Source organism: Cinclus cinclus, chromosome 3 (genome assembly GCF_963662255.1).
Source record: "Cinclus cinclus chromosome 3, bCinCin1.1, whole genome shotgun sequence".
Lineage (NCBI taxonomy): Eukaryota > Metazoa > Chordata > Aves > Passeriformes > Cinclidae > Cinclus > Cinclus cinclus.
The window spans coordinates 89,914,929-89,940,527 of NC_085048.1; the positions used below are offsets into that span (position 1 = coordinate 89,914,929).

A 25,599-nucleotide genomic window follows, 5' to 3' on the forward strand; every position below is an offset into this window, starting at 1 on the left:
CAACTGACAATATTCTTTGGATAGTAACAAAGTGTGCATATTTCCTAAGAACATGATGCAAGCTTTTACTAAGGTAGCTAACATAAATCCCACAGACATCAGTTTCAGCAACAATGTAAATTAAAAATTCCAAAAAAATCACAAAAAGGAGGAAAACAATTGTAATTCGGGGATTTATACTTAACAGACTTTATCTTGACGTGCAAAATGGCTTCTTTTATGTTGCTTTGTAATCTTGAAGTTCTTATACAACAACACAAATCCTAGACAAGACCTGGAAGTGGGCAGAACGCATCTCTTTGGACTTCACTCCAAACTTATTCCTTCTGCGCAGAAGCCAGAAAGAGAGGTAATTTATTTCCAACAGTTATCAGATCTATTAATTCTTGCTACGCAAACATGTTACTGAGAAGCTACATGCAGCCTGCTAACCTTTATCAAAATCCTACCTTACTTCAGTGCTTGTAGGCAGGGCGCTGCCATCACACAAAGATCTGAGAGAAAAGCAGAAAGATGCTTGCGAGAGGCACAAGATTTATAGGAGCGTTTATTTGCATTAAAAAGAGGCTCCACAAAACAATGACAGATTACAGGAGCATCCCATTGTGATTTCTGATAGAATAAGAAATACTTAGTATTCAATCAGACATCTTTACTGTAATGCAATAGAAGAATGGAACAAAGGCATAGAATCCTCCACTATTCAGGCTGATGCGCAAGGCTAGAAAGAAAATCAACATTTCTATTTTTGGTGTCTGTGATGCTGAGTAAATGAGGTGCATGTAAGCCTAACAACTAACATTTACTGATTGAAAACACTTAGCAGGCATGCTAACAAACTCTTCACTGTAGCTCTGCAGAGACAATGCCATGAAGGAGATTTAGCATGAGAAGGAAAAGCTGGAACTGAGAGAAGTATCACCAAGGTACAAGGGATGTTAGCACATTCCCATAGCCTGTATCTGAGCCTGTTATCATAGATGTAGCTGAGAAGGGTGGTGAGTAGAAGCTCAACATGGGGAAAACCCACCCAGCTCTTATTCTGCTCCTGAGGGGTCCTATGGAAGACAGATGGGCACAGCACCAACCAGACTGTCCTTGGAGGTTCACAGGTTTGGACGCTCCTCTTCTAGGCAATTGATTTTCAATGTCACAGCAAGAATTTAACAAAAAAAAACCCAAACAAACAAAAAAAATTTCCAATTTAATGGCTACACTGGAGACGGCAAAACTATCTCCAAAAGAAAGGGTAAGGAGCTCCTTACTAAAAGGAGGGCAAGGAGCCCTCTTAGGGTGACAGAGCTCTGCTTCACTGTCTGAGCTGTACCCAAAAGCTGGCAGGAGACTCTAGTTCCAGCTCACAGAGAAACCTCTAAAGGACACAGTGCCCCACTACATCTTGAGGCCAAAGTCAAACTGCCACAACAGCACAGAGCACAAGTGAAATTAAATTGCAGTCCCTCACTCTCTGAAACTTTACCGTCAGATAAATGACATCATCACAAATTAGTCATTGTGAATGTATATAATTAAATCAAGGTCAATTTGCCTCTACACTGGGTTGTCTAGCTAAGCACAGGATTGTGATTAAAGCAAGAGTCAGAGATTTCTATCATTCAGTATTTCAAATGGTAGTTTTTAGTGATGTGTCATTAAAAGACACACTAATAGTGTGCAAAAATGGCCACAAATGCAGGTCTACTTTTGTAGGTGTCCAGTTTAAGAGGCATTATGACTTTCCAGAACTGACACTTGACCTACAGTCTCTTTTTCAGGATCTAGCTTACAGAAGAGCCATCCCAGAAAGTGCCTAAGGACCTGGAATGGGAATCTGGCCATCTGGGTTTAGTACCTGAGTCTGTCAGAGATTTCCTGTGTGAACCGTGGCAGGTCATTTAATGACAAGGGACAAACTATAAGAAATATGTAGAGCAAAACTATTAATAAGGTTAAGTGACTTTTATGGGCAACTGGACCCTGACAGGCTTAGGAAATCCCACAAGGTACTGAACTCTTTTGCAACTTCCAGCTCTTCAGAGAGAGAGAGATTAATTCCCCATCACTGCAACAGGAATCATGCATCCTCTGCCTTAACCACTCTTGCTTCAGAGCAGTATCTTTGATATGCTGACTGCAACAGGCAAGTCTGAGGATCTCAATTTGCTAAGGACACTTTTCTGTTACCGACTTCAAATTTTGGAATACCACCATCACAACCACTGTCCTCAGCCCATGCATCACTGCCCAAACCCAACTTTTAAAAATGAAATCTGGAGTCAGAATAGTGTCAGACAAGTAAATCAGCCATCACTGGCATATTTTGTGGTCTAGGAAAGATCTCTTCAAGTTGAAAAACAAAGTTTTCCAAACAAAGTGGTGGTTGGCATAGCAAAGCCAATTTATCTGCTCAGGAGGAGTCTGTGAGCAACACTACTTCAACCATCTCAGCTGTCTGACAGATTCTGTCTTTTCCTCTTTGATGCTGAGCTCATTAACTCATCTCAATTCATTCTTAATTAGACTACAGACTGACACAATTTTTGATTATTGTAGACCACCAGTGCAAATCCTCAATACCATTATCTTTTTATGATGAAACCATATAAAATCTCAACTTCTCACCGAATTGTTAAGGAATGTAAAACCTTGCTCAGTTTCCCATTTTCTCCCCAGCTCCATAACTCCCAGGGGTATGTTAAAAGCATTTCAGCTCTAGAGGAAAACACAAAGTCAAGTCAACTCTCTTCCAAGGAAGAAGAGAGAGATGAGGCCTGTTGGGCACATTGCCAGATGGCCTAGACAGGAGGCAGATCCTGCACTAAAATCATATTGCAAGAAACTGTCCAGAACCTGAGACGAGACAGAGGAATGACCCACAGCTCACTGCAAGACTCCACAGAGCTGGCAGACAAGAGAGGGGAAAAAGGCAGCAAGAAACAACAAACCTTTTTTTTTTTCCTATAGGGAAAATTACTGCAACAGTTGAATCATCAGGTTGCTGCTGTCAGAAAGGGGGAAACCTCACTAACCTTTTTTCTACCCCAGCAGCTCTTTCACCCCTCATTCCCAGCCACCTCTTGTTCCTTGCTCATACCCTATGGTGCTCATCACACTGGAATTCCCATGACCCATCCTCTCTCTTTCTGCATGTCCGTGAACTAAATGTGGCTGCAGACACGGTCTGTAGAGTGTTGGAGTTGCCAGACACAAAAGAAGTGACAGAAGTATGCACCAAAAACAGGGAGGAGGAGACAGCAGGGATTCTTTGCTATCAGCCACTGACATCTACCAGATTGAATCAAGTTACCTCATGTGATTTTAAATTATTGGGAACTACTCAAGCTTTTAGAATATAAATTGTCTTTCAAAGACAGAACAACCTGAGAAGCCCTCTGTGTAACTTTCTGCATTGGTGGCATGTCCCAGAAGCACACAGAAGATAATGCATTTTTGGAAGATTACAGCACTGCTGGAGTGCAGAAAAACTATCCCTTTGAAAAAGAATACAGAAAATCTCCCTGTAATGAGTCCTGAAATGTAATCCATTTGTCATTGTTCAGTGGAGATGCAAAGCTGTTTTTATTGTGAATTACTTAGATCTTTATTTTTATACATACAGAAAAACTCCATTTTTCTCAATACTCACAAAAGCTCCTCAGGTATGAGATTTCACAGAAGGAATTGCACGAATGGCTCCTTAACTTTCCCAGAAAACTGGATGCCTAACAGGTCAATAAGAATGATAATAGGTCTCAAACAATGAAGAAATGATCACAGCTAATGAAGAAGAACTGTTCTGGGAGAGGAAGGCAATTCAGAGTAGGCTTCAAAGTGACTTCCTGCAGTTCCCAATACTATTAAGGGATGATAAAAAAGAAACTTGAGTAAAGATAAGACAGATGAAACAAAGAGGGTGAAGATTAAAGAGCTGCTAGGAATGGCAAGGACGGGAGCTATAAGCAAAAAGAAAAGTGATTTTCTAGCTTTCTTAATGCACAAAGTACCGGGACATGTATTAAAGGAGATGACATTTAAAAGAAGTCGTTCCAAGAGACACCACCACGGCTGTGCTTGTGCAAGAGCCCAACTCATTAAGGAGATGGAATTGGCATTAGGAAGAGGATGGAGGAAGCACCCCGAGGCTTTTCCCTGCCTGGCTCGGCCAGTAGATGTCACAGCAGTCAATGCTATCAGTGCACAGCAACTCCAGGCCACAGAGGTGGCGAGTTTGGAGAACGCTAAATTACTGTACTTAAAATAAATCGGCTTTAATTAATATTAAAGGAGAAAAAAAAGTCATTAGTCATTTCTATGACTTTCTATCAGATGTTTCAAGTATCCTTAAAAAGGGCTTGGAAAGAACGCAAACAGATTGCCAAACATGTCAGCAAATACGACACCTGCACTTAGGGCTTTAGTGAGGCATTAAACACTCCGAGCTGGCACAGGTTAAAAGAACAGAGATGCTTGCTGCCCCCTCCCCGGTTGTATTGGCCAGCCTAAGCAGCACACACGGCTCAGGTTTGTTCCCAGACATGCCTGTTCTGAGAAGTGCAGCTGGAAAACATGAGGCTGTCACAACACAAACATAAAGCCAGAGCAGTAAGAGTTGCGGAAGCAAGAGAATTTAAAATAATTTAAAATTTTTTCTACTCCAAAGGAAATCGAGAACAAACATATCTAGGAGGGCTCCTTGGGTCTAGCTTCTTTTTTTCCTGGTGCAAATGCTCCAGCAGCAAAACTTCAGACTGTTTTCCTACCCTTTCCCAGCACCAAGGGAAGCAGATGGGCTCTAATCATGCTCTGATATAGCACAGAGAAGAAAAGCATATGATGGCATTCCCCATCATGAGTCTGCCTTAATGCTTGCCAGTCAGCTGTGCACACATAAAGCAATCATGACTTTGTTTGGCATTTCCTCTGGAACATATGGTGATTTACTATGCAGTTTCCAGCATATATTGACACCGTTTTGAATCGCACTGAAATCCTGCCCTACTACACACAAAAACGTAAATACGTGTGGTTTATGTTTAGGGTCACATCTACCTGGTAGCAGAAGGGCCCCACCAACAGCTATAGAGCAGCTGCTGGCAGCCCCCTGTCCCCAGTGACCAGAGACACCACTGGGAGGATATGGCTTCGTTTTTGGGGGGAGACTATGACAACTTGCCACAAAGCAAGACAGCTTTAACCAGACCTCCTGTGCCCAGAGGACCCCCACTGCCTGGCTGAGCACACCAAGTGGTTTCTGTTTATCAGCATCCAGTCCTGCCCTATCCTTCCTGCCTAGTCCCACTGAGTGGTGGGTTGCATAATGATCCAAAAATAGATCACTAAAATATGAAAATTATTAGACATACTTAATAATAATCCCTGCAGCTAAATTTTTCACAGCAGGCAATTGGCTGGCAGGTTATACAATACAGCATCCAAGATGTGAGTCAGAGCAAAAAAGGGAGAAGCTGTAAGAACATCAGTTAAAAAAGCCCCGGAGATTTAGGCAGTGTTCTCAGTTCATTACCAAAATACATCAGCTCTGGCAACTGGACCTTCAAACCCTGTGCAACTTTGAAACAAGTAATAGCTTTCTTTTCTCACCAGTGGTTGAAGAGACCATCCAATAGTTAATAATCTTATGTGAGGAAACACACTTTTCTTCTTCAGTAGCACTGATATGAAGAACATAAGTTATATTTAACAGTCACTCAAATTTTGTAAAAACAAGAGAAATACCAAATAAAATGCCCTATCAAACACCAAGATTGAAATATTTTTTATTGTACGCTTTTCTTAAAATGAAAAAAAAAAAGGAAATCCATTGGACTGCCACAGTGTCTGCTGATTTTTACACAGTCATATTTGTAACACCCTTGAAACACTTAAGAGAGGAAATACAGTATTTTAAAAGACAGAAGTCATTCCAGTGAGCAACACTTTAGCCCTTCACTCCTAGGGAAAATAACCATACTGCCCACAAGATGCATCTCATCAAAAAAATGTAATTAGGTATAATTACTTCACGTTGCTTTTAAGAAGCTATTACCATTTGCTGTTCTTGGTGCACAGGCTCCATTTTCTTTGATACGCATGTACTAAATATCCTGACCAAAGTAATCCAGGATACTGAATATACATTTACTTCTCCAAGGAAAAGAGAAGAGAAAGAGTTAACTACCTAAGGCAGGTGTTCAGATGTTAGTTTGTGGGTCTGCTTTGTGTTTCACCTAAAGACACTGGGATAACACAGCGATAAAACCAGTGAGAGCCTTCACAAACCTGGACAGAACTACAAAAAGAAGGAGGGGGGGGGGGAAAAAGCAAATATTTTAGCGGTACAAGAATTTCAATTAATCAGGTGAAACCAGGTTATTTATAGCACTTTTAGAGTCTGAAAAAGCGTCATGCAAGCAAGAAACCTGCCTATAAAGGTTTAATCTTGGATTGCATTACGCAAGCCAGATAAGAAGCACTCATGATTGCTCAAGGCACTTGGGTGAGTGGCTAGCTCACCCAAAGCTCCCACCCATCTGCAAAAAGCTGCTGACTGCTGGCTTCCAGCTCTGGGAAGACTTAGTAAGGCCCAAGAATAACCTGAACAAGAGTGCCTCACAGTATCACTCAGTCATCAAAACCTTGGGCTCAACAATGGCCTTATCGAAGCGGGTTTATCAGTTAAAATAATGCTATTGCTGTTTTCCAAAGGCCCTGCTCCAGTCTCACCTAATGCTGCACGCATGCAGATCCCCACCTAAACGGGTAAGAAAATGCTTTGGTGCTCTGCATTTGGTTAGAGGCTTTAAATTACAAGCTTTGTAGAGCCCTGTAACTCAGTCCCTCACATGTAACTCATGTTAGGTTGCAGAGGGGAGATGTTCTCTGGAAAGCACAGGTTTCAAGGGAAATCAGATGGGAGCTCCTGTCTGGGTGGCAGCACTAGAATCATAATCAAGGAAATAAAAGGAGCTTGATGGCACCCTAACAAGCATGAGTCAATGTATTTCATGCTTGTCTGCCATCAGAAAAAGCAGAGATGCTTTACCAGTGCCCAATAAAAAGAGCAGTTTAATTTCCAATGTCTAGCAAGCAGCTTGTTCCAAATCTGTTGTTTGCTTCATTGGAGTATAAAGCAAAATCAAAATTAAATCATTTGTCTGTTTCGCCAAATCACTTAGGATGTCTAAAGGCAATTGAAGCTTTTTAATAGGAAACAAAGAATATTTATATCCCAAAACAATCTTAAACAATTAATATTATGCTATTAAAGTGTTACTTTTTTCCTGCATTTAATGCAAGTTGCCATATCAATAACCTAAACAAAAAATAAAATGGGAAGCTTCCTAATGCAATCATGATTAGCATGTCCCAAGATAAGCATGTGGGAACTAAAGAGTAATAGATCCAGCAATATCCATTCTGCAGTTAGTAATTATTTAGTTAGTAATGTTAATAAATATTTGTAACTACTATAAAATAATTACTAACATTAGCTTTCTTTACATTAAAAAGGTAATTTGTTTAGCTTATCATTATTGCTATCATTATTACTGTTGCATTTTCACACCCAGTGTGAGCCCTTTGGATAAAGTACTCCATATGTACACCTTAAAATATCCAGTAAAGAAATTCCAACGTGTAATAAAATTATTATTAATAAATATTATTAATGCTAATTTGCTAGGGGCATTATAATTCCACAAACCGTGCTTTGCTGAACACCTCTCTGAAGAGCATGATGGGGTTTGGAAAATCCTACTGATTGGAAAAATGTGGTGAAACAAGCAATATGCAATATTTAATGTGAGATTCTTGGAGAGCATAGCAAAAAAAACCAGCCCTAATATTTTTGAAGTTATGCCTTCACAACGCTAACAAATATGCTACGTATAAAAATAACAGAGCAACTGCAAATTTAGATAAGCTTTTATAAATTTTGGGAATTTATTACAAACCAGAAGCTACAAGTTTTCCAGACTCCCTTCATGGCTGCATCTGTGTTACAGAATGGTTTGGGTATGAATGCTGAAGGTCATTTTTATGAAGTATTTTGATTGTCAAACACAAATGACCATTTTCAAGGTTGCTGAAAAAGACCACTGTAATGCTTTTATGTTACAAGATATAACTGATCCCAAATGACATTCCAAATAAAAGGTTTTCATTATTTCTTCTTCCACTCACCCCATGAATTTGTCATTGGAGTAAATATGAATCTCCTCTTTCAGAAAGGGTACAGGATAATTACTGAGAACATGTAAACCACCAAAACTTTTACTCCTACAAGACTTGCTGCTTGAGCTATTTGAAAAGTGCAGGCAAGGAAAAGCAAATCAAAGGTTAATACTTCTAGACTACATCAAATTTCTAATGGCAAAGCCAATATTCATTTGTTAGAGCTAACATTATTTCCTTCCTCTTATTATTGCTTTGCATCTTAGCATGACCAAAGGTTACAGCATCCTCATATTTCCACTCTAGCCAACCATCTGATCAAGTATGTGATGGAAATCAACAGCAATTTTGTTTTCATTAATCAAGATAATAGCTGGCCATAAATAACATCTTTGCAGATACTGTGAAGCAACAGCAAAACCCTGAAAAACAACAAATTGCACGTCTCCCTACTTAGAGGAAGATTGCAACGTGCCTCACTTCTGCAGCACTACAAAGAATTCTGGGATTTACATGACATTTAAATTTCATACTAAATCCAGGCATCAACCTTGAAGATGGGAGACACAGATGTATCTATTCCACTCAACCTGGGTATAACATTAGTTCCTTTTATAGTATTTTGATTGGGTTTGGGTTTGGTTTTTGGTGGTTTTTTTTTTTTTTTTAAATCAAAGTAAAAAAGAAGGTTCCAAAAGAGGAACATAATTGTGTATTTTCACCCAAAGACAATGCTTACAAAAGTAAATAATTGAATGTATTACAAAATTATGTGGCGGAAATTTTCTTGGATTCTCTGATGTCAGCTGTGTAAATGAATAATGAAAAAAAATATTTTTGTAGTATATTTATTACAGAACATATGAGAGAAATTACAAACCCTGAAGTATGTCAGAATGGTGGAAGCACACCTTCTGAAATTTTAAGATGGAGGAACAATATGTTTAGATGAATTGCAAGGCAAAGCCAGGTTGGGGAATACTGGGGAAATGTTGTAGATGTGGTTTGCCAAGTCACAAAGACTGGGAACAGGGCATGTGTGGAGGGTTTGCTTTCTGTGTTTGGAAAAGACCCCAGGAGATGGCAACAAAAAGAACTACAAAGGTATATGGTAGTAAATGCACAAAGTATTAAAGTCCAAACACTTCTTTAATTGACCACTGGGTTTTCACATTCATAATGCTGTACTAATTAAAAATGGGATTAGCAGACTTAGCTCCTGATAAAATTCTGGTGAAAACATTATGCAGTCTCACAGCTGCATACAGAGACAATGGGTTTGCACCTGTGGTTAATTATGATCCCTTCATGTCCAGCTGCACAGTTGTTTGTGGATAGTGAAATTCCCATTCCAAACCCTATAAGGACAGCATTTTGGTACACTGAGTATACTCAGAGTAGCCTACTGCTGTATGCTCCTGCTTTAGTTGAGGGAAGTATTGCTGAACACACTGTATATATATATATATATTATATATGTGTGTGTGTGTCTTTATATTTTTATATATACACATATACAAACACACAAGATGCTGAAGTTCACGCCCCATTTTGTAATTCAAAAAGCAAAAGAGAAAATTAATGGGAACAACAACAACAAAAAGCCATTAAAAGAGGGAGAATATAAGCATTTTCAAGTGGAGCTAAGACCCCTCTGCAGTCTGCTAATTTAGAAAAAATTACGCAAAAAACCACTTAGTACATTCACTTGTATAGGGATTTTACATTCTACGTCAGTGCCAGGTATCACATTTCTGTTTGAAAACCTGAATTCAAGCAGGTGTTTGACACAGCACATAACAAAGTGCACTTCCTTTTGAGGAAGGAATCATACACAGTTTGAACAAAATCAATACCAAATGAGAGGGGATGATTTGTGATCCTACTCTCCATGCATTTCTCAAAGTAAGTTCTTACGCTGAGCCACAGCCCAACACACTCCTTAACACCAGATCTGAGCTGAAGGAATAGTTGGTAGCTGCAGTTAAAGCAGATGACTGGCAAGGTGCCCTATCAAGTTTTGCTTGCAATTGGTTCATTCCTGTGATGGCAAAGCGTACTGGATTTGAAATTCAGGAACTCTCACAAGGCCACACCTCGTTACTGCACTCCAGATGCAGCAACCAAACCCTCCGGTGTCACACTGGAACGGGCAGCAAGCAGCCTGCAGAGCAGGTTGACATCAGACACTCTGTTACCTGCCTGACTTCTCACAGCAGCCCGAGACTAAGGAATGTGGCACGCTCCTGGCTATTCTCCCTTGGCAAGATGCTCATTCAGAGGCAATTAAAAAGCTGATTCTCAAGGATGGACACAGGGAAAACATCAGCTGTCTACACACATAGGTTAGTTTTACCTCTCAGTGTTTACTTGAAGAGGATTATCTTTTCCCAGATCAAGCTGGGAAACGGCTTTGGTTCACACAAAATCTTAACAGGATTTGTTGCGTTTCAGGTGAACTACTTCTTTTATGCCCATCATGTGGGTATAATAGAGCTCTCAAAGGAACTATGGAGACCTGGCTGAGGCACACAGAGAGGGAAAGGACCTCCTTTGTCTCGCTGTCCAAGAGCTCATAGTCGTGATAAAAGTCTCAACATCCTCAGCAAGAAAACAGAGGATCTGGAGGAAGGGTTAGGTCTGGAGCCAGGATCACAAAGTGTCTACACAACTCTAGCTGCAACCTCCAGAACTTAAGTTTCTTCTACTTCCTTTTGTTTGTTTGTTTATTTTCCCATTGGGGGCAGTTATTTCAGCTTTCATTGCAGTGCCAAAACAGGATCATTTGGATCACTTAGATTATAAATCTTGATTGCTCAAGGATGAAGGCTGGCCAATATAACTCAGCTTTCATATTGCACAGCTATCTGCATTTTCTCTCCCTCATGGAGCACCTGAACAGGTTGTGTTTGGATCTGCAGTTGTATGAGTTCAGCCCTTTCTGACTCTAGAGAAGGCCAGAAGGTCAAAGCTGTTATGCCAGGAAATCATTTCCTTTTAATAAGTTTGTCCTGGACCCAGCTGCTTCCCAGACCAGAAAGAACATTTTTAGAAAAGAATATTACAAGAGGGTATCAAGTCTTTTGCTTGGTCAGTAGTGCTTCACAGCAAAGCACCAGCTTATACTAAAATATAAAACCACCAGGCCACAGAGGTTACCATGGCATTGGCATAATTAGTGCAATTATAATACACGACAGAATGTGGCACACATGCAAAAAAGCCTTGGTAGCAGCATGAATCTATTAGAAAGAGTGTGTGACACTGGAATTACTTGGAAGCTTCAGCAGTAAGTCAGTCACTGTACATACATACACACACATATAGACAGACAGAGATGGCAGGCACCAAAAAACCCCTGTACATTATTTTTTAAGTTAGAAATACAGAAATATTTTCAAACTCTGGCCACAGCCATGGTAAGCAGAAGACTGCTTTGGAGAAAGGGTAGGAATTCTTTGCATTCTCCTGGAATGTCCCCCTCTTGGCAAGCTTGGTGGAGGATTGGACTAAGGCACCTCTTTACACTTGACTGTGAGCAGGTGCTGGAGTGCCATGCACATACTGAACACACCACACAGACAGATTCCAAATATTACACTTCTATTTCTCTAAATCAACACATCAGTAAGAAAAATCATTACTTTAAAATTGGTATTAATCCTTGATACTGTAAAAATACTAGCAAGAATTTAGCTGTTTTCACAAGGAAGACTAGATTTCCAGACTGTGTAAGAGCAGCTACACTGTCTTTTGGATTGTTGTCTTCTGTCCCTGGTGGTGGGCCAACATTTAGAACTTCCTCAGCTCACAGGAAATGCATTTTCTGTTTTAAAAAGGCTTGGGGGAGCCATTCTGGGGAATCCTCATTCACTCTGAAAAACCTTTCTCTGTATTAAAACTACTTCTATGCTTTAGTCTACGTGGGTGGAGGAGGGTAAAAATCAAAGCAATGTATTTTCTTTTGTTGGGATAAACAAGTTGGTGTGGGTGGTTTTGCATGTTAAAATGAGACAAAACCTTTTTTTAATGTCAGCTTTCTATTACTCATCTGAAAATAGTTTCACAAAAGCCAAATGTGCCTTTTTTAAGGATTAAAGGAGTTAAATTAAAATTAAAATTTTATTTTAATTCGCCATCAACCTTGTTAAGTGCATTGTTCGTCTACTCAGAATGGCTTTCCCATATATTGAAAGACTTTATGAACATTCTACAGATCTCAAAAAATGCAGATTTTTTTTTCTTTTCTATTTAAGGCTGAGTATTTTATGGGTGGCTGAGGAAAAAACAACCCTTTCAAAAACAATTCAAGCAGGTCTCCTCAAAATGTGATAAAAACAAACAAAGCATCAATTTAGTTTCTGGACTGATGAATGAAGTGCTTAACCCCAATTTCTGGTTGGCCAGAACTCACTCTGTTTACTGCATTTTTCTTCCAAGTACTGACATAGAATTGGAATATCTTTATTGACAATGATATAATTTTCCATACTTAAAAAACATATTGCAAAATAGCCAAAATTCTGGGTTTGCAAATTTAGTCTGCATACATCTAATTCCTAATCCACTGATAAGAATGCAAATGATAGTTAAGAATTTAGTGACCAGCATGGGAAAAAACCATAAATCTACAATAGAATAGAAAATATTATCTTACTGAAGATACTTCAAAGCAGTTATGGTTTTAGTACCAGCTTCATAAAAGAATCATATTCTTCCATTTTAAGGTGAATTAGAATTTGAATTTCACCCATACGAGCTCTTCCATCAATTTTATTGGTGATTATTAATACCTATTGATGACTGCATTACTTTTAATGGAATTTGCTAGTGAATGGCCTATCAGAACTTCAACAACTTAATATTTTTATGAAGAAATACACAGCTTGCTTTGTATAGCATACTAAGTTACTTCTTCATAACAACTGTACAGACATTATACTACAGCACCTAAATATATGAAAATTGCTCATTATTCATAGTAGCAGAAGGCATCTCAAACATGTGATGAATTCATTAAATCAGTTTAGAAGGGATTAGTCATTTAAGAGCATTCTAAAGAAGCATTTTGCTACTTACCCACAGAGCTTTATCTAAGTCACAGCTAAAATTTACATGACAACATACCATGTAGTGAGTAACAGAAACAGAACAGTTTTGCTGTCTGTTTTGGGTTTATGTGGCAAGGCTTTGATAGCAGACAGGCTGCAGAGGTGGTTTCTGTGAGAAGGCACCAGGACCTGTCCCCGCGTAGGACAGAGCAAGCTGTGCTTTGCTCCAAGACAGACCAGACACAAGGGAGAGCTGAGCCCATCAGCAATGCCAGTAGCACCTCCGTGGTAACACATTCAGAGAAGAGTAAAAAAATCTTCACTACAGCAGCTGAGAGAGGGAAGTGAGAATATGTGGAAGAATCTCTGCAGGTAGCAGGGTCAGAGAAGGAGGAGGAGGTACTGCAGGGGCTGGAGCAGAGATTTTGCTGCAACACATGGTGATGGCCATGACGGAGACTGTGGAGCACCAGGTTATTGCTTCCAGTTCATGGAAGCCCATGGTGGAGCAGATATCCACCTGCAGCTCACTGAGGGGACCTGGGAAGGAGCAGGTCTTCTGGCCAGCATCTGTGGCTCCCCAAGGGAGTTGCTGCATGCTGGAGCAGTCTGTTCCAGGAGTGCCCCTCATGGAAAGGACCTGCACTGGGGCAGTTCCTGAAGAACTGCTGCCTGTGGGAAGGACAAACATTGGGCAAGTTTGTGAGGGACTGTCTCCCATGAGTGGGAGCAGGGGAAGAGTGTGAAGAGAAAGGAATGGCAGAAAACAAGTGTTGCGAACTGACCAGAGCCCCCATTCCCCACCTCCCTATACTGATCAGGGGAAGGAAATAGAAGACTTGGGAGTGAATTTGTGCCTGGGAAGAAGGGAAGGAATGGACAGAAAGTGTTTTTTAGATTTTTTTTTCCTTATCTGTTATTATGCCACTCTGATTAACTGGTAATAAATTAATTTCCTTCAGTCAACTCTGTTTTGCCCATAAAGGTGATTGGTAAGTAATCTCCTTGTCCTTAACTCACAAGCTTTTCATCTTATTTTTCTCTCCCTGTCCTGTTGAGAAGACGGAAGTCATAGAGAGGCTTGGTGGGCACCTGGTAACCAGCCAAGGTCAACCCACCACAGTGTTTTAAAACTTCCTAGTTAATTATGTTTTCTACTGTACACACACATCCTCATTATGTAAACTGTTTGTAGCCAGATTTTCCTCTCTACAGGGTTCCAGGCCATAAGCACTAAATAGAACAGAAATAAGTTTAGAGTTTGGAACTTTTGAAAAATAGATAATGGAGTAACTTTGGCTTGAAAACGATCACATATGTCAACAATCACTGTAGGTGTACGAATGTTAAAGGCTTGCAGTTCATCAAATCTTCTCTAAGGGTGGGTGTTAATGCTTTACCTGGAGGGGTCCAACAAACTCCAGAGGAGAAGAAGGAAGAAATCCAAAGAGCACAACCCCCCAAGAGCATGAGATTTCAACCCACTGACAGACACAGCACTAAAATCATCCACAGAAGATGTGCGAACTCCATGGCACAAAATGCCTCAGAGCACCCACAGTACAGAGTGTAAAGTCTACCTGACCAAAAAATCTGTGGGCTAGCTAAACAGTTCTCTGTTAGAGATGGATAGAAGTTAAGATGTCCAAGGCTAGAGGAAAGATGCAAAATTGCAAAATGGAATCTACCAATGATGAAACAGAATAAAATACGTTTTGTTTAGGTTGGCATAGAGAAAGTGTGAATACAAGAGCATCTGACTCCCTGAACAACTTTTACAAAGCAGCATGGGAAAGAACACAGTGCCTGTTTATTTACATTTGGACAGTTTTTTTGGAAATTGACAACTTTGCTTCCTTGGGAATTTGGCATAATTCCCAAGCCACAGGCCCTTCCAGACATCTCAGTCATGTCCAATGTCCTCAGTTTTCAGTGCTGTAAGATGCATGCCAGTCAAACATCCAAATCCTCTTCCCACAGGACTTGTGGGATTGTCAAACACAGGAGAAAGAAGCAGGCTGTCAGTTTGACCATTATGAAATCCATTATCAAATGGGACAATACTGTAAAATTAAAACCTTTCTCTTCTCAGTGCAAGAAAGCTTTATTGAAACTTTCCAGCAAGTCTGGCTTTTGTGTACCAGAAAGAATTCTGGGATACCATTTTGAACCTCTACCATGAAAAAGAATTTTAAAACCTGTCAAATGGAAAGACAGAATGTAAGGCCATGGACTGCCCCTCTGAGAACAAACTGCTGTCCATGCCCCCTGAGATTTAAAATCAGGGCTTGAGGTGCTCCAAGCTGAAATTAATGTTTTGAGAGAGGTTCTCTCTCGAGTTAGAGCTTACACTATCGAAAGAAGAAAGATTAAGCTAATGCTGAAGAGGAAAGCACAATTACATTTTAAAATTGCTTTCTGAAAGAGATGCTGGGAGTCCTGTCCACTGGCACAGTTGGAATACCATAGAATAAACACACCACTACAAGTACAAAAGCAAGTAATCTTGCATTGCCAAGGACAGAGACTATTCTATTACAATCACTGCTCTCTCAAGTATGCTCTGATTAGGAGCTTCGGCTCTAACTCACTCAGTCATGTTTGATTTGTAAAAATGCAGAACATTCTTTGCCACTTCTTTCACTCCAACAAAATCCTTGTAACATACCTAGATCCTACTGCCTTCCTTCTTTTATATCAGGATACAAATTTCAGCTTCTGGCAAAGCTACTTGTGCTTTCTATCATGACACTCCAAAGTAGTCAGAATTAGTAATTTAATCTCTATCCAGGCTAAAATGGCTTACTAGAGAAATCTCAGCTTAATAAATTATGTATAAGAATTCTCCCTTTTATGTAGTGCGAGCAGACATTTGAGCTATAACATCATTTATGGCTGCAGCAGAACAAAACGAGTGAATACAGGGTGGTACAACCCAGCAGAAGTTAATATTGGTCACAAAGCTCCTACAGATGAAAGAAGCAAGTGCCAAAGCCAGAACATCTACCAAAGGCCTTTCCCCTTCTTAAAGACAGCAAACTTGCACCCCATCACAAGCCAAAGACAACGACAGGTAGCTATGAAGCAAGCTTTTCTCTTCTTATGCTTCTACCAACCTGGAGCTATGATGCCCAATTTGGAAACCCACAAGTGTTTCAATATTTGGTGGGAAAAACCAGACCTGCTCCATCCAGCCTACAAGTCCTGCTGCCCTCCCCAGCTGCAGTATTTCTTTTGTCCAAAATACCCTTCATGAGGGTGAGTTTGTCACTTGACTATCCCACAGCACTCCCAGTGTCTACACTCTGGTTCCCCTCAAAGATTCCGAAAATGGAGAGAGACATCAAGTTAACCTGCTTTAATTTCAGAACATTGTTACAGCAAGTTTTGCTCTGAAAAACCTCTGTCAGCTTCCTTTCAGCTGCAAAGTCTTCAAGTCCAACACATAGCACCTGCAGGCACAGACTGCAGTTTCAGTTTCTTTGGATGGTGGAAAGAGAGATGCAGCAGATGATTATCCCCCTGTTCCCACTTAGATGAAAATTTCAGTGACTGGCAGCAGAAGGACTTGATTAAAGGTATGCTTTCTCTTTTCCTTTGGGAAAAATAAAAAGTTTTCTAAGTCTGAGCTCCACTCTGAGGTAACTAGACAGCTAATAACTTCAGGAGGGATTTTAGTCACTTGAGGGAACTGCTCAGGGAGTCACCTGACAGCAAGCTGACACTTTCAGAAAAGAGGATATTTCACTGGCATTTGTTGAGAAAGTGAGTGAAAGGAAACTGCTTTCACAGCACAGACAGGAACAACAATGACATGCCAGGCACAGAGCACTGGAAACTTTTCCCTTGGCCACGAAGTCTTTAAGTACCACAGGCAGTAACATTTTGTACCTGGGGAAGGCATAAAGGGGATGCAGGGACAGAAGTGTCCTGCCCTCCCAGCTCAGCTCCAACCACCTTCACGACAAGTAGCAAGAACAGCACAAGGGATGTTGCCTTTTACTTTGCCTAAACCCAGCTTTAGGTTTAGCTTAGGTCAAGACCAATTGACCACTCTGGGTACCTTCCAAGGTGCCTGCAAGCCTGCTTATTTCTGTCACAGTCATCAGCACTTGGATCCAGACCCAGCAGTGGAGGGAGCATCTCTTCACTGGCACCCATGGGCCTGGGGCAGGCAGCCCCATTTCCACCAGGGATTACTAGAGGAGATCCAGCACCCAAGGAATATGTGAATATGGTAAAAATATGAACCAGTGCTACAGAGAGCTCACTTAAACTGATTGAAACTTGGCTACAAAGCACCTAGCACTGCACAGTGGGACTTGGTGCCACAGCCAACTGAAGGCAGAGGTACCCTGAAGATGGAGATACCCCAGAGGAAAAACCAAGTCTAAAAATATGAGATCTTTCTGGGGAAAAACATAAAATATCCCCAAAGCTGCTTTTTCAAGTATTTGGAATCTGTATGAATATTTTTAGGAGGAATATACAGTATCTACATTTCAAACTAGTTGAACACTTTTGGAGACAGAGATGGAACTGCTCATTAAAATGAAAAGTGTATTCTGGTATTTGTACTCCAAAGGATATGCAATACATCACAAACGTAACTAGAAGAATGTACTAGTTCATCCTAATTCTACAAAATTCCATTTGCATAAATAGACCAGATAAGTGTTAGAAGTGTTAGGCTGGGGAGCTGTTTCTATTAAAAAAAAATCACAGATATTTAAACCAGAATAAATTCTAAGTTCTAAAAAGTTGCCTTTTAACGTGCATCACCTCAAATCTCTGAAGTATCATACCTTCCACGCATCTCCAAGAGCATATATTATTCACATTATTTAACATTTGCATTCTGATTGCAATCAGCCTTCTTTTAATAAAATAGTGTTACAGTCTGTTAACCTAGAACCATCAAGCTCTCGCTTCCATTATCAATCAATGCCACTTTTATGCTGACTGCAACTCAATTAAAATCCAATTATTTGAGTAACTGGATGGAAATTGCTATCATAAGATGTACATTTTTATTAGGAACATTTTGTGTAGAAAACTGACAGCACAGGAGTTGTGACACTACGGTTAGAAAATGTTTTGTAACCTGGGCTGGGAAAAGCAATGCCAATAAATATGGAGGGCCAGTGTCACTTCTGAAGTAGGTATTTGATTCTAAAGTTGGGCTTTTTGACTCAGAGCAGGTCCAAAATTACGTGAATTCTGCTAGCATTACTATGAGTTTTGAAAAAGTTGGTCATTCTAAGCCTCAAAGCTTGCTATTTCTACAGATTTTAGGAAAGAAAAAAAAAGTAGAGCATCTGAGAGCATCTTACCACATTACCCGTGGAGTTAATTATAAAATATGTCAATCAGTGATGCTGATTCTTGAGGTGCTAGCAATGTCAAATTCTTTTATTTATTTTATTTCTTATATTAACTAAGACCAGGTAAGGAGCTGTTTATTAACAGGACATCTCTCTTAATATGCTTGCAGCTGCATACCCTATAAAAAATGTCTTAGGAGGAAATCCCCAAGTATAAATTTGCTTCTTAGTTTTTAATCACATCAATTTTCTACCAGAGCTCTGATTTATTTCACCAAAGTGTGGATCACACATTCTTCTTTCATCTAATACTAAAAAGCTGAATTCTTTTATACTGACAACATATGCAGATAAAAAATATTATCCACTACTTCACTTTCAGTATGCCAACACTATATATTAAAAAAAAATCTTTACAAATGTCTAGTTGTAAAGTGTCATTTTACTAAAGAGAAATCTTTTAATCTTTTAAATCTATTTAGTAAAGTGTCATTCTACTAAATAGATTTAAAAGATTTCTCTTTTTCATGTCTAATTATCTAGGAGTCACTTGGCACCTGAAAAATACTATGGAGAATCATTTTTAGGAACAAAAAAGTCTCCATCTAACATATTTCTTTAGCTGATCTCAAATACCCTTATAAAACAAGTAAAGGTTCTCTAATATATTTCTTTTCAATGTGATATTGTTGTCTTCTACCTTACATCATAAAATCATGTAATCTGAATTATACCTACTACAGTTTTAATAAATTTCTGCAGAGGTTGTTCACTGAAGATTACTCAGAGGATTTAAACTGGGCTATTAGATTATGATTACTTACATTTGACAAAATAACTTGAAATGGCACACAACAAGGAATGAAAAGAGCCCAAAAAATCAAGTATAAGAAAATGGAAATACTATAGATAAGCAAAATAATTCCAAAATGTGATTTATAATAAAAGAAACAACTTTCAATGAATGTCATGTACATATTACTTTTCCATTGTGTTTACTCTACTTGACTTTTGTTCCATATATTAGATCCTATATCTTCCCTGTCATTTTCCTTGTGATTTCAAGCAACTCCCCTAAAATATTTCCAGCTGCTTTACAAATGGTGAAGTTGCATTAAGTAGTGAACACTGTTTATCATAAGTGCATGACAGTTTTCATATATCCTGGAACCTGCCTACTTCCTGGAAATGTATAATACTTTCACATACACACAGTCCAGCTCCCTCTGAAGATAATAATAAACATGCACTCATAGCCTTTTGACTCTACATGCCAGCAGGGTCTCTTAGGCAAACTCTGAAAAAGTCATCTTATAAAAGGGGTGCACAAAAAAATTCAAGAATCCAAGCCATCCAGTTTTTTTTTCATGCAGACAGCCCTTAAAAGTGAGAGAATTTACATGATGTATGCTAAAAATCACAGCTACTTACCCTTTTTCTCAGGTTGTAGGTCAAAATGAGATTTCTGGAGAAGGAGTGTGAAAAGGCTGTGTAGAACTCCAGCACTTTCTGCAAGGCATCCCTTTTAATCACATGAAGGTCACAGTAAGTCAAAGCCCTCACGTTAGCACAGGACTGGGCGAGAGTAGACTCCTTCCAGAACACATCACCAAAAACGTCTCCTTTGCCTACAGAAAATCAACAGCATTGCTTTCAATAACAGCACTATTTCCATCAAAAATATAAAAAGAACAGACATCTCATTCATGCAGTCAAGTTTCTTCTATTTTTGCACTCAGGAAAAAAAACTGCCTGAAAAAAAACCCCAACTTTGAAACATTTAAGTGATAAATTTTTCCATTATCTTTTTCTTAATTACAACAGCCTAGAAAAACTTCCTAAGAAGAAATCATACTTAAAAAGTGTTCTATGTGACAAGTCTCCTTTAAATATCAATAAAGGTTTTTCTTTAAAAATCAAGAAAAGCAGTTCATTCTTGGTTCATGTTCTCTTCTGATCGCTTTCAAAGAAATCAATTAAAAGGAAATGTTTTTTCCCTTCCTCCTTTTAACTGTCACACAAAAGACCTGTTTCTTACATCTGTGTTGTTGATTTTTCTTAATCGGGCTAACATTTACTCACTTGTGTCAATAAAATCATCCTGTATCACACATCAGTGCAGTTACAGGCTGCAGCCAAACAGAGTCCAAACCAAGAAGAGTACAATGAGTTAACATAACAATGACAAGGCGTGAAAATTTAGCTGTTGCACACTGGAAGGAAGAAAACAACCTCACACCCTTCTCATGTGCATGTTTCTATAAGCTCGGGGCAGCCAGTGAAACCCCTGCTGTGGAATACTGCAAGGATGGCATTTGCACCACCCTGGGCACCAAAATCTAGCTGAGGAGCATCCCCTAGTCAGGATTTCCCCCCAGCTCAGGCTGGGCACGCAAGGGAGTGTCTAGGAGAAAGTTACAAGTTCATTTACAAGAGAATGGTCTTTTTCCCCCCTCTGTTTTCCAATACATAATGCTAACCGAAAAAAAAGGAATATTCACTTGTTACCTTAATAATGAAAAGCTACACTGTTCTTGTTTTGAAATGTGTTTTCCTCCCAAACTTCTGCTGTGCTGTATCATCACTGCCCATCTCTCAAGACCAATGACATGGAAATACATCCATTATCTATCAAGTTGTGGTAGGAATGGTTCCTTGTTTTTTAAGTAATACCTTGCCTGCAGTAATTATTAAATTAAAAACATCAAAATATATATTAGTTTACTGACTTTACCCAGATTTTTTTTAGATTTCCTTCCCTAAACAGCCATTTTTGAAAGCCTATATAAAGTCAAGAGAACTATTATAAGTAAAGAGCTCAAGAAAACATTTAAATCAAACTCAGAATTCCCATCTCAGCCCTTCAGCTGTACTTCCACCCTTACCTCATCCCTTCCATTAGATGATAAGCATTTTTTTTTTTTTTTTGAGAAAAAGCGATCAGCTTGATGGTAAACTACCCTGAATGGCAATAAGCTGTCATTAACTCTAATGTGTTTAGGTCTTCCAAAGAAGACCTAAACCATCCACCTCACATAGATCAGTTTAGATCCTGACCAGTTAGGACTTTATTTTAATTTTAAATGTGCATATACACTGAAACCACCTGCTCTGTTAGCATAAAATTCGGCCAAGACACCATAAAGATAAACTTCCACCTCTAGTCTCTTGCACAGCACAATGCCAACATCTGGAAATAGTACAAAAGCTTGGTGGTAGTCCCACAGCCCAGTACAGTAAACACCTTTTCCTTTCAATAGCAATGACTTTTCAGATTTTCAATTATTTGTATGGTTTTTGTTAACAGATACATTAAAAATGTGTAAAGAAGAAAAGCTTCCATGCACTTGAAACAGACCATGTACAAGGCTTTTAGAAAAATACACAATATATTCAAAATTGAAATGAAACAATTTTTATGCACCATAAAAACTGATATGCTTCACTGAGTAAAAATGGATTGTTTGCCTTTGGAATAAATATGCTTTTATTCACAATCTTCCAGGCAATTAGCTAAACAACTGTTTTAATTAACACTCTGGAATCTATCAAGCATTGAATTGTGCCATCACTGATGAGCAACAGTTAGAGCTGGTAGTCCAAGCACAAGGGAGAAGAATTCTAACTCATTTCCTAATGTATTGCTTAACATCACTGGACAAGCTTCCCTACCTTAAAATGACAACCATTATGTTACTGCCCCACAGTAACATGATCAATAATTAGTACAATCCATGCACAAACAGCATGGTGCTGCTGTGCCTACCTCAGAAGTGAGGTACAACAGAAGTTAGTTATATCTTACTCTTTTTGAAATTTAACTCTGCTTTTCCCATAGCACAGAAAGACACAACTTTGTCCTTCACTTGTGGCAGCAACCAGTTTCCCTACACTATTTGAAACTCTTCTCTCTGAAAAAAATCTCCCGCCTGCAGTGTCCTGCCACCTCCCATTAGTGGCAAGAACAGCACAGGAAGGAGCTGGGACTGCTGGGTGCCTGCTGAGCCAAACCAGGGAAAAGCAACACAAGAGAACCAAACTCAGATCACAGAAGTCCCTGGTTTTAAGAAGCAAGCTAAAAAAACCCAAAGAGGTTGTACACTTTCATTAAAAACTTTTCTTGAAGTTAACAGCCAGTGATCCAGCTGAAAATGAATTCTACGCTGTATTTCAGTTTCCAAGGCAAGGCACATGCAAGCACCTGATTGCTTTATTTCTGTCAAGTCCATTTTCTATGTGTACAGAAAGTATTAAATTTGATTGTCAGATTCTAAAAAAACCCACCTGATTGACATTTATAGAAAAATGAGGGGGGGAAGGAGCAGTAGAAATCTATACAGCAAGAAGAAATTAAAATTCCACTCAGGATTACCTGCACGGCTTTAGAATAATTGGCCTCTTATGCATAATAAGGAATTGCATACCATCTCCCTTTGTCTATATGTTCTCCACAAAGCATGATCAATCACTGTGGAAAAAGGAAAAAAAAAAAAGGGGGGGGGGCAGGGAGATTAAGCGGGTGTTTTATCAAAACCACCTGTAGCTGGAAAGCAAGAAGGGTATGGTGATACTTCTGAGTCAGAAGGTGGTTGGCAAAGCCCATTAGGGAACCTAAGCCAAAAGCCTCTTTTTATATATAACTCCAGACTTTATATATTTCACCTTACCTCTGAAGAAAGATTAAAAAGCTAGAGAAATGCAGATGGCCGTTTGTTTGTCAGTACTTTGCATTTCTCATTCCCAGCTTGCTGAATTCCAGATGTTTGCCAGGAACATTATCTGTCAATCAAACTTAAAGTGGATGATCTAAGCTTTTACCATCAATCATTTATATTCCCTGCTGGATCTGTGGGCTGAGGACCTTTTCCACCATCAGCTCAGCATGCACTGGAAAGCCAAGTAGTTTTCTGCCTTTTATGTTTACTTGTTTGTTTAAATTATAATAACAAGTTCCCAAACCCTGATATATTTAAACTGTGAAGAAATATTTTATAAAACTGTTTCCACATTTGTTCTTTCCCTGTTTCTTCTCCACATCAAATTTGCTGTTTATCTTATAAGTGAAAAGATGATTTCTCTGTTACCACTGCCAATTCAGCCTGAGTCAGGCATAAGGTCAAACCATATCCATTCTGTCTCCTGAAAGCCGCACCAGTGACGAAGATTTGATTATTGCAGCTTAGTCAAGTGTTCTGATTCTGAGGAATGAACCACACTCTCACATTACAACTGTACTGCCTTGATAACACAACAACCCTTGGCCTTTTCACTCCTAGAAGAGGAAAGATTGAAGAGCTCTTCTCTCAGACAGAAGATATTCCACTCTACTCAAAAAACATATGACTCATGTGGAATAAGTGTTTGGCTGACAACCTACTCAGTCCACTTTTGGGTTCTGGGTGTCTGGAAATCCTGGTGCAGTTTTGGTGGGATAGCTGGGGGAGAAGATGAGGCTATGGATTCATGTGTTGCAGGTCTTCCAAGCCAGCATGGATTTTGAAGGCATTCACATGAATCCGTGGATTTTCAGTATATCAGAGAAAATATTCACGTTCAAATCGTTCCCAAAGCAATAGCAAAGGTTGTTACAGAAGCCAAGAGCAGAATCTAGGTCACATGCCCTCCCAAGTTGCCTTCATATATATGCTTGAACAATAGAATTAGGTCAGCAGATCCCAAGATCAAGTAAAATGGCCAAACATTGCTCATGGTTGAGCAATGAATGACCAGACATTGCTCCCCTCGGTGGCACTGCAGCACTAAGCATATCTTGGCAATCAGGTGTTCAGCAAATAGAGTTATCTGTGATGCTGATCCACAGTGGCTGCCACAATGACTTTCCCAGCACAGCTCCCTGGAGCTGCCACACTGGCCTGCACCCTCAGGATCTGCTCTCTACCTCCAAGCAGTGGGAGACACAAACTGCTATGAAAGCAAACACACAGATTTTCTAGGGTCAAACTCCAATAATCATCACGTGATTATTTGGCGTTAACTGAAAATCCTTCCCTTTTCCTCTCTTCCCTCATTTCCTCCAAATCTAAGGCATGCAATTTCAACTTTCCCACTTTACAGGGAGGAGAAAGATTTAAGGGATGTAAAGACACTAGAGCAAAAATAATTTTTCCTCTTGGTGCATTAATGCAACAAAACCTGTCAGCCAGAAAATAAACGGAGCTGTCATTTTTGGCATTGAGGTGGAGTGTTCAGTATCTGTCCTACAGGTAAATTGCACAACTTGACAGCCACTGAATTGCCTTAGTTTGGTTCTCCAACACACTACAGCCGGCAGGGGATGATGCATGGAAAGTGGTTTGCTCCTTTGGATTACCTTAAGATTTCTCAAGTGCAAACTGTGACATGTAGTGAAAAGTGAATGACCAACTGCACTGCAGAGAAATGCACTATTTTTCATTAACCAGAGATTTTAACTACTCTTTTCCTCTAATGGGACCTCCAAAAAGCCTGGGTATCTTTGACACAGAAACCAAAGTAAGTGTTACAGAGATAACAAACTGAAGTTTCAGTGATTTGCCTGGTGCACAAGTAGAAACTCAGTGTATCTGTTCATGCTGTAAACCACAGCCTGGCAATATTTTGCAGACAGTTTACTGCACAACTGCATCAGTTTTCTCTGTTGAAACACATTACCGTACAGGCAAAATAAAAACATTTATCTTAGAGACAAGTAGCAACAACATGATTGAGTTACAGCAAAAATTTCTGTTACTGTTGCTAAAATAATTATCTGTCTCTCAGAATACACCATGGATTATATTTTACTGCTCGATTTCACTGTTGATGTTTTAAAAATCAACTGGGCCCTACCAGGCTTATTCACAAAAAAAAAAAGCTTCATCAGAATGTGCATCATTGAGCCTTATTTGCATTTTAATCGTTACTAAAAAAATGTTATAAATGTGTGGCCAGTTTGTACAAACTCAGAGGATATGGCACAGGTAACTGGAGTAATAAATATATTTGAATGTATTGGTACTGGTTAAGTAATAGGAAAAGCAGAGTTCAATCTGTGTTGTCATTGCATGGGCAGT

The 25,599-nt window shown here is 39.4% G+C and overlaps 1 protein-coding gene across 1 annotated transcript in view; it reads right to left on the minus strand.

Annotated features, from left to right (window-relative positions):
* KCNH1 (potassium voltage-gated channel subfamily H member 1) overlaps window positions 1-25,599 on the minus strand; it is a 167,119-nt gene that overhangs the window by 48,533 nt on the left and 92,987 nt on the right. Inside the window, exon 10 of the mRNA XM_062490404.1 lies at window positions 19,979-20,175. Within this exon, the coding sequence (XP_062346388.1) occupies window positions 19,979-20,175 (197 nt within the window). The remainder of the gene's footprint in view (window positions 1-19,978; window positions 20,176-25,599) is intronic.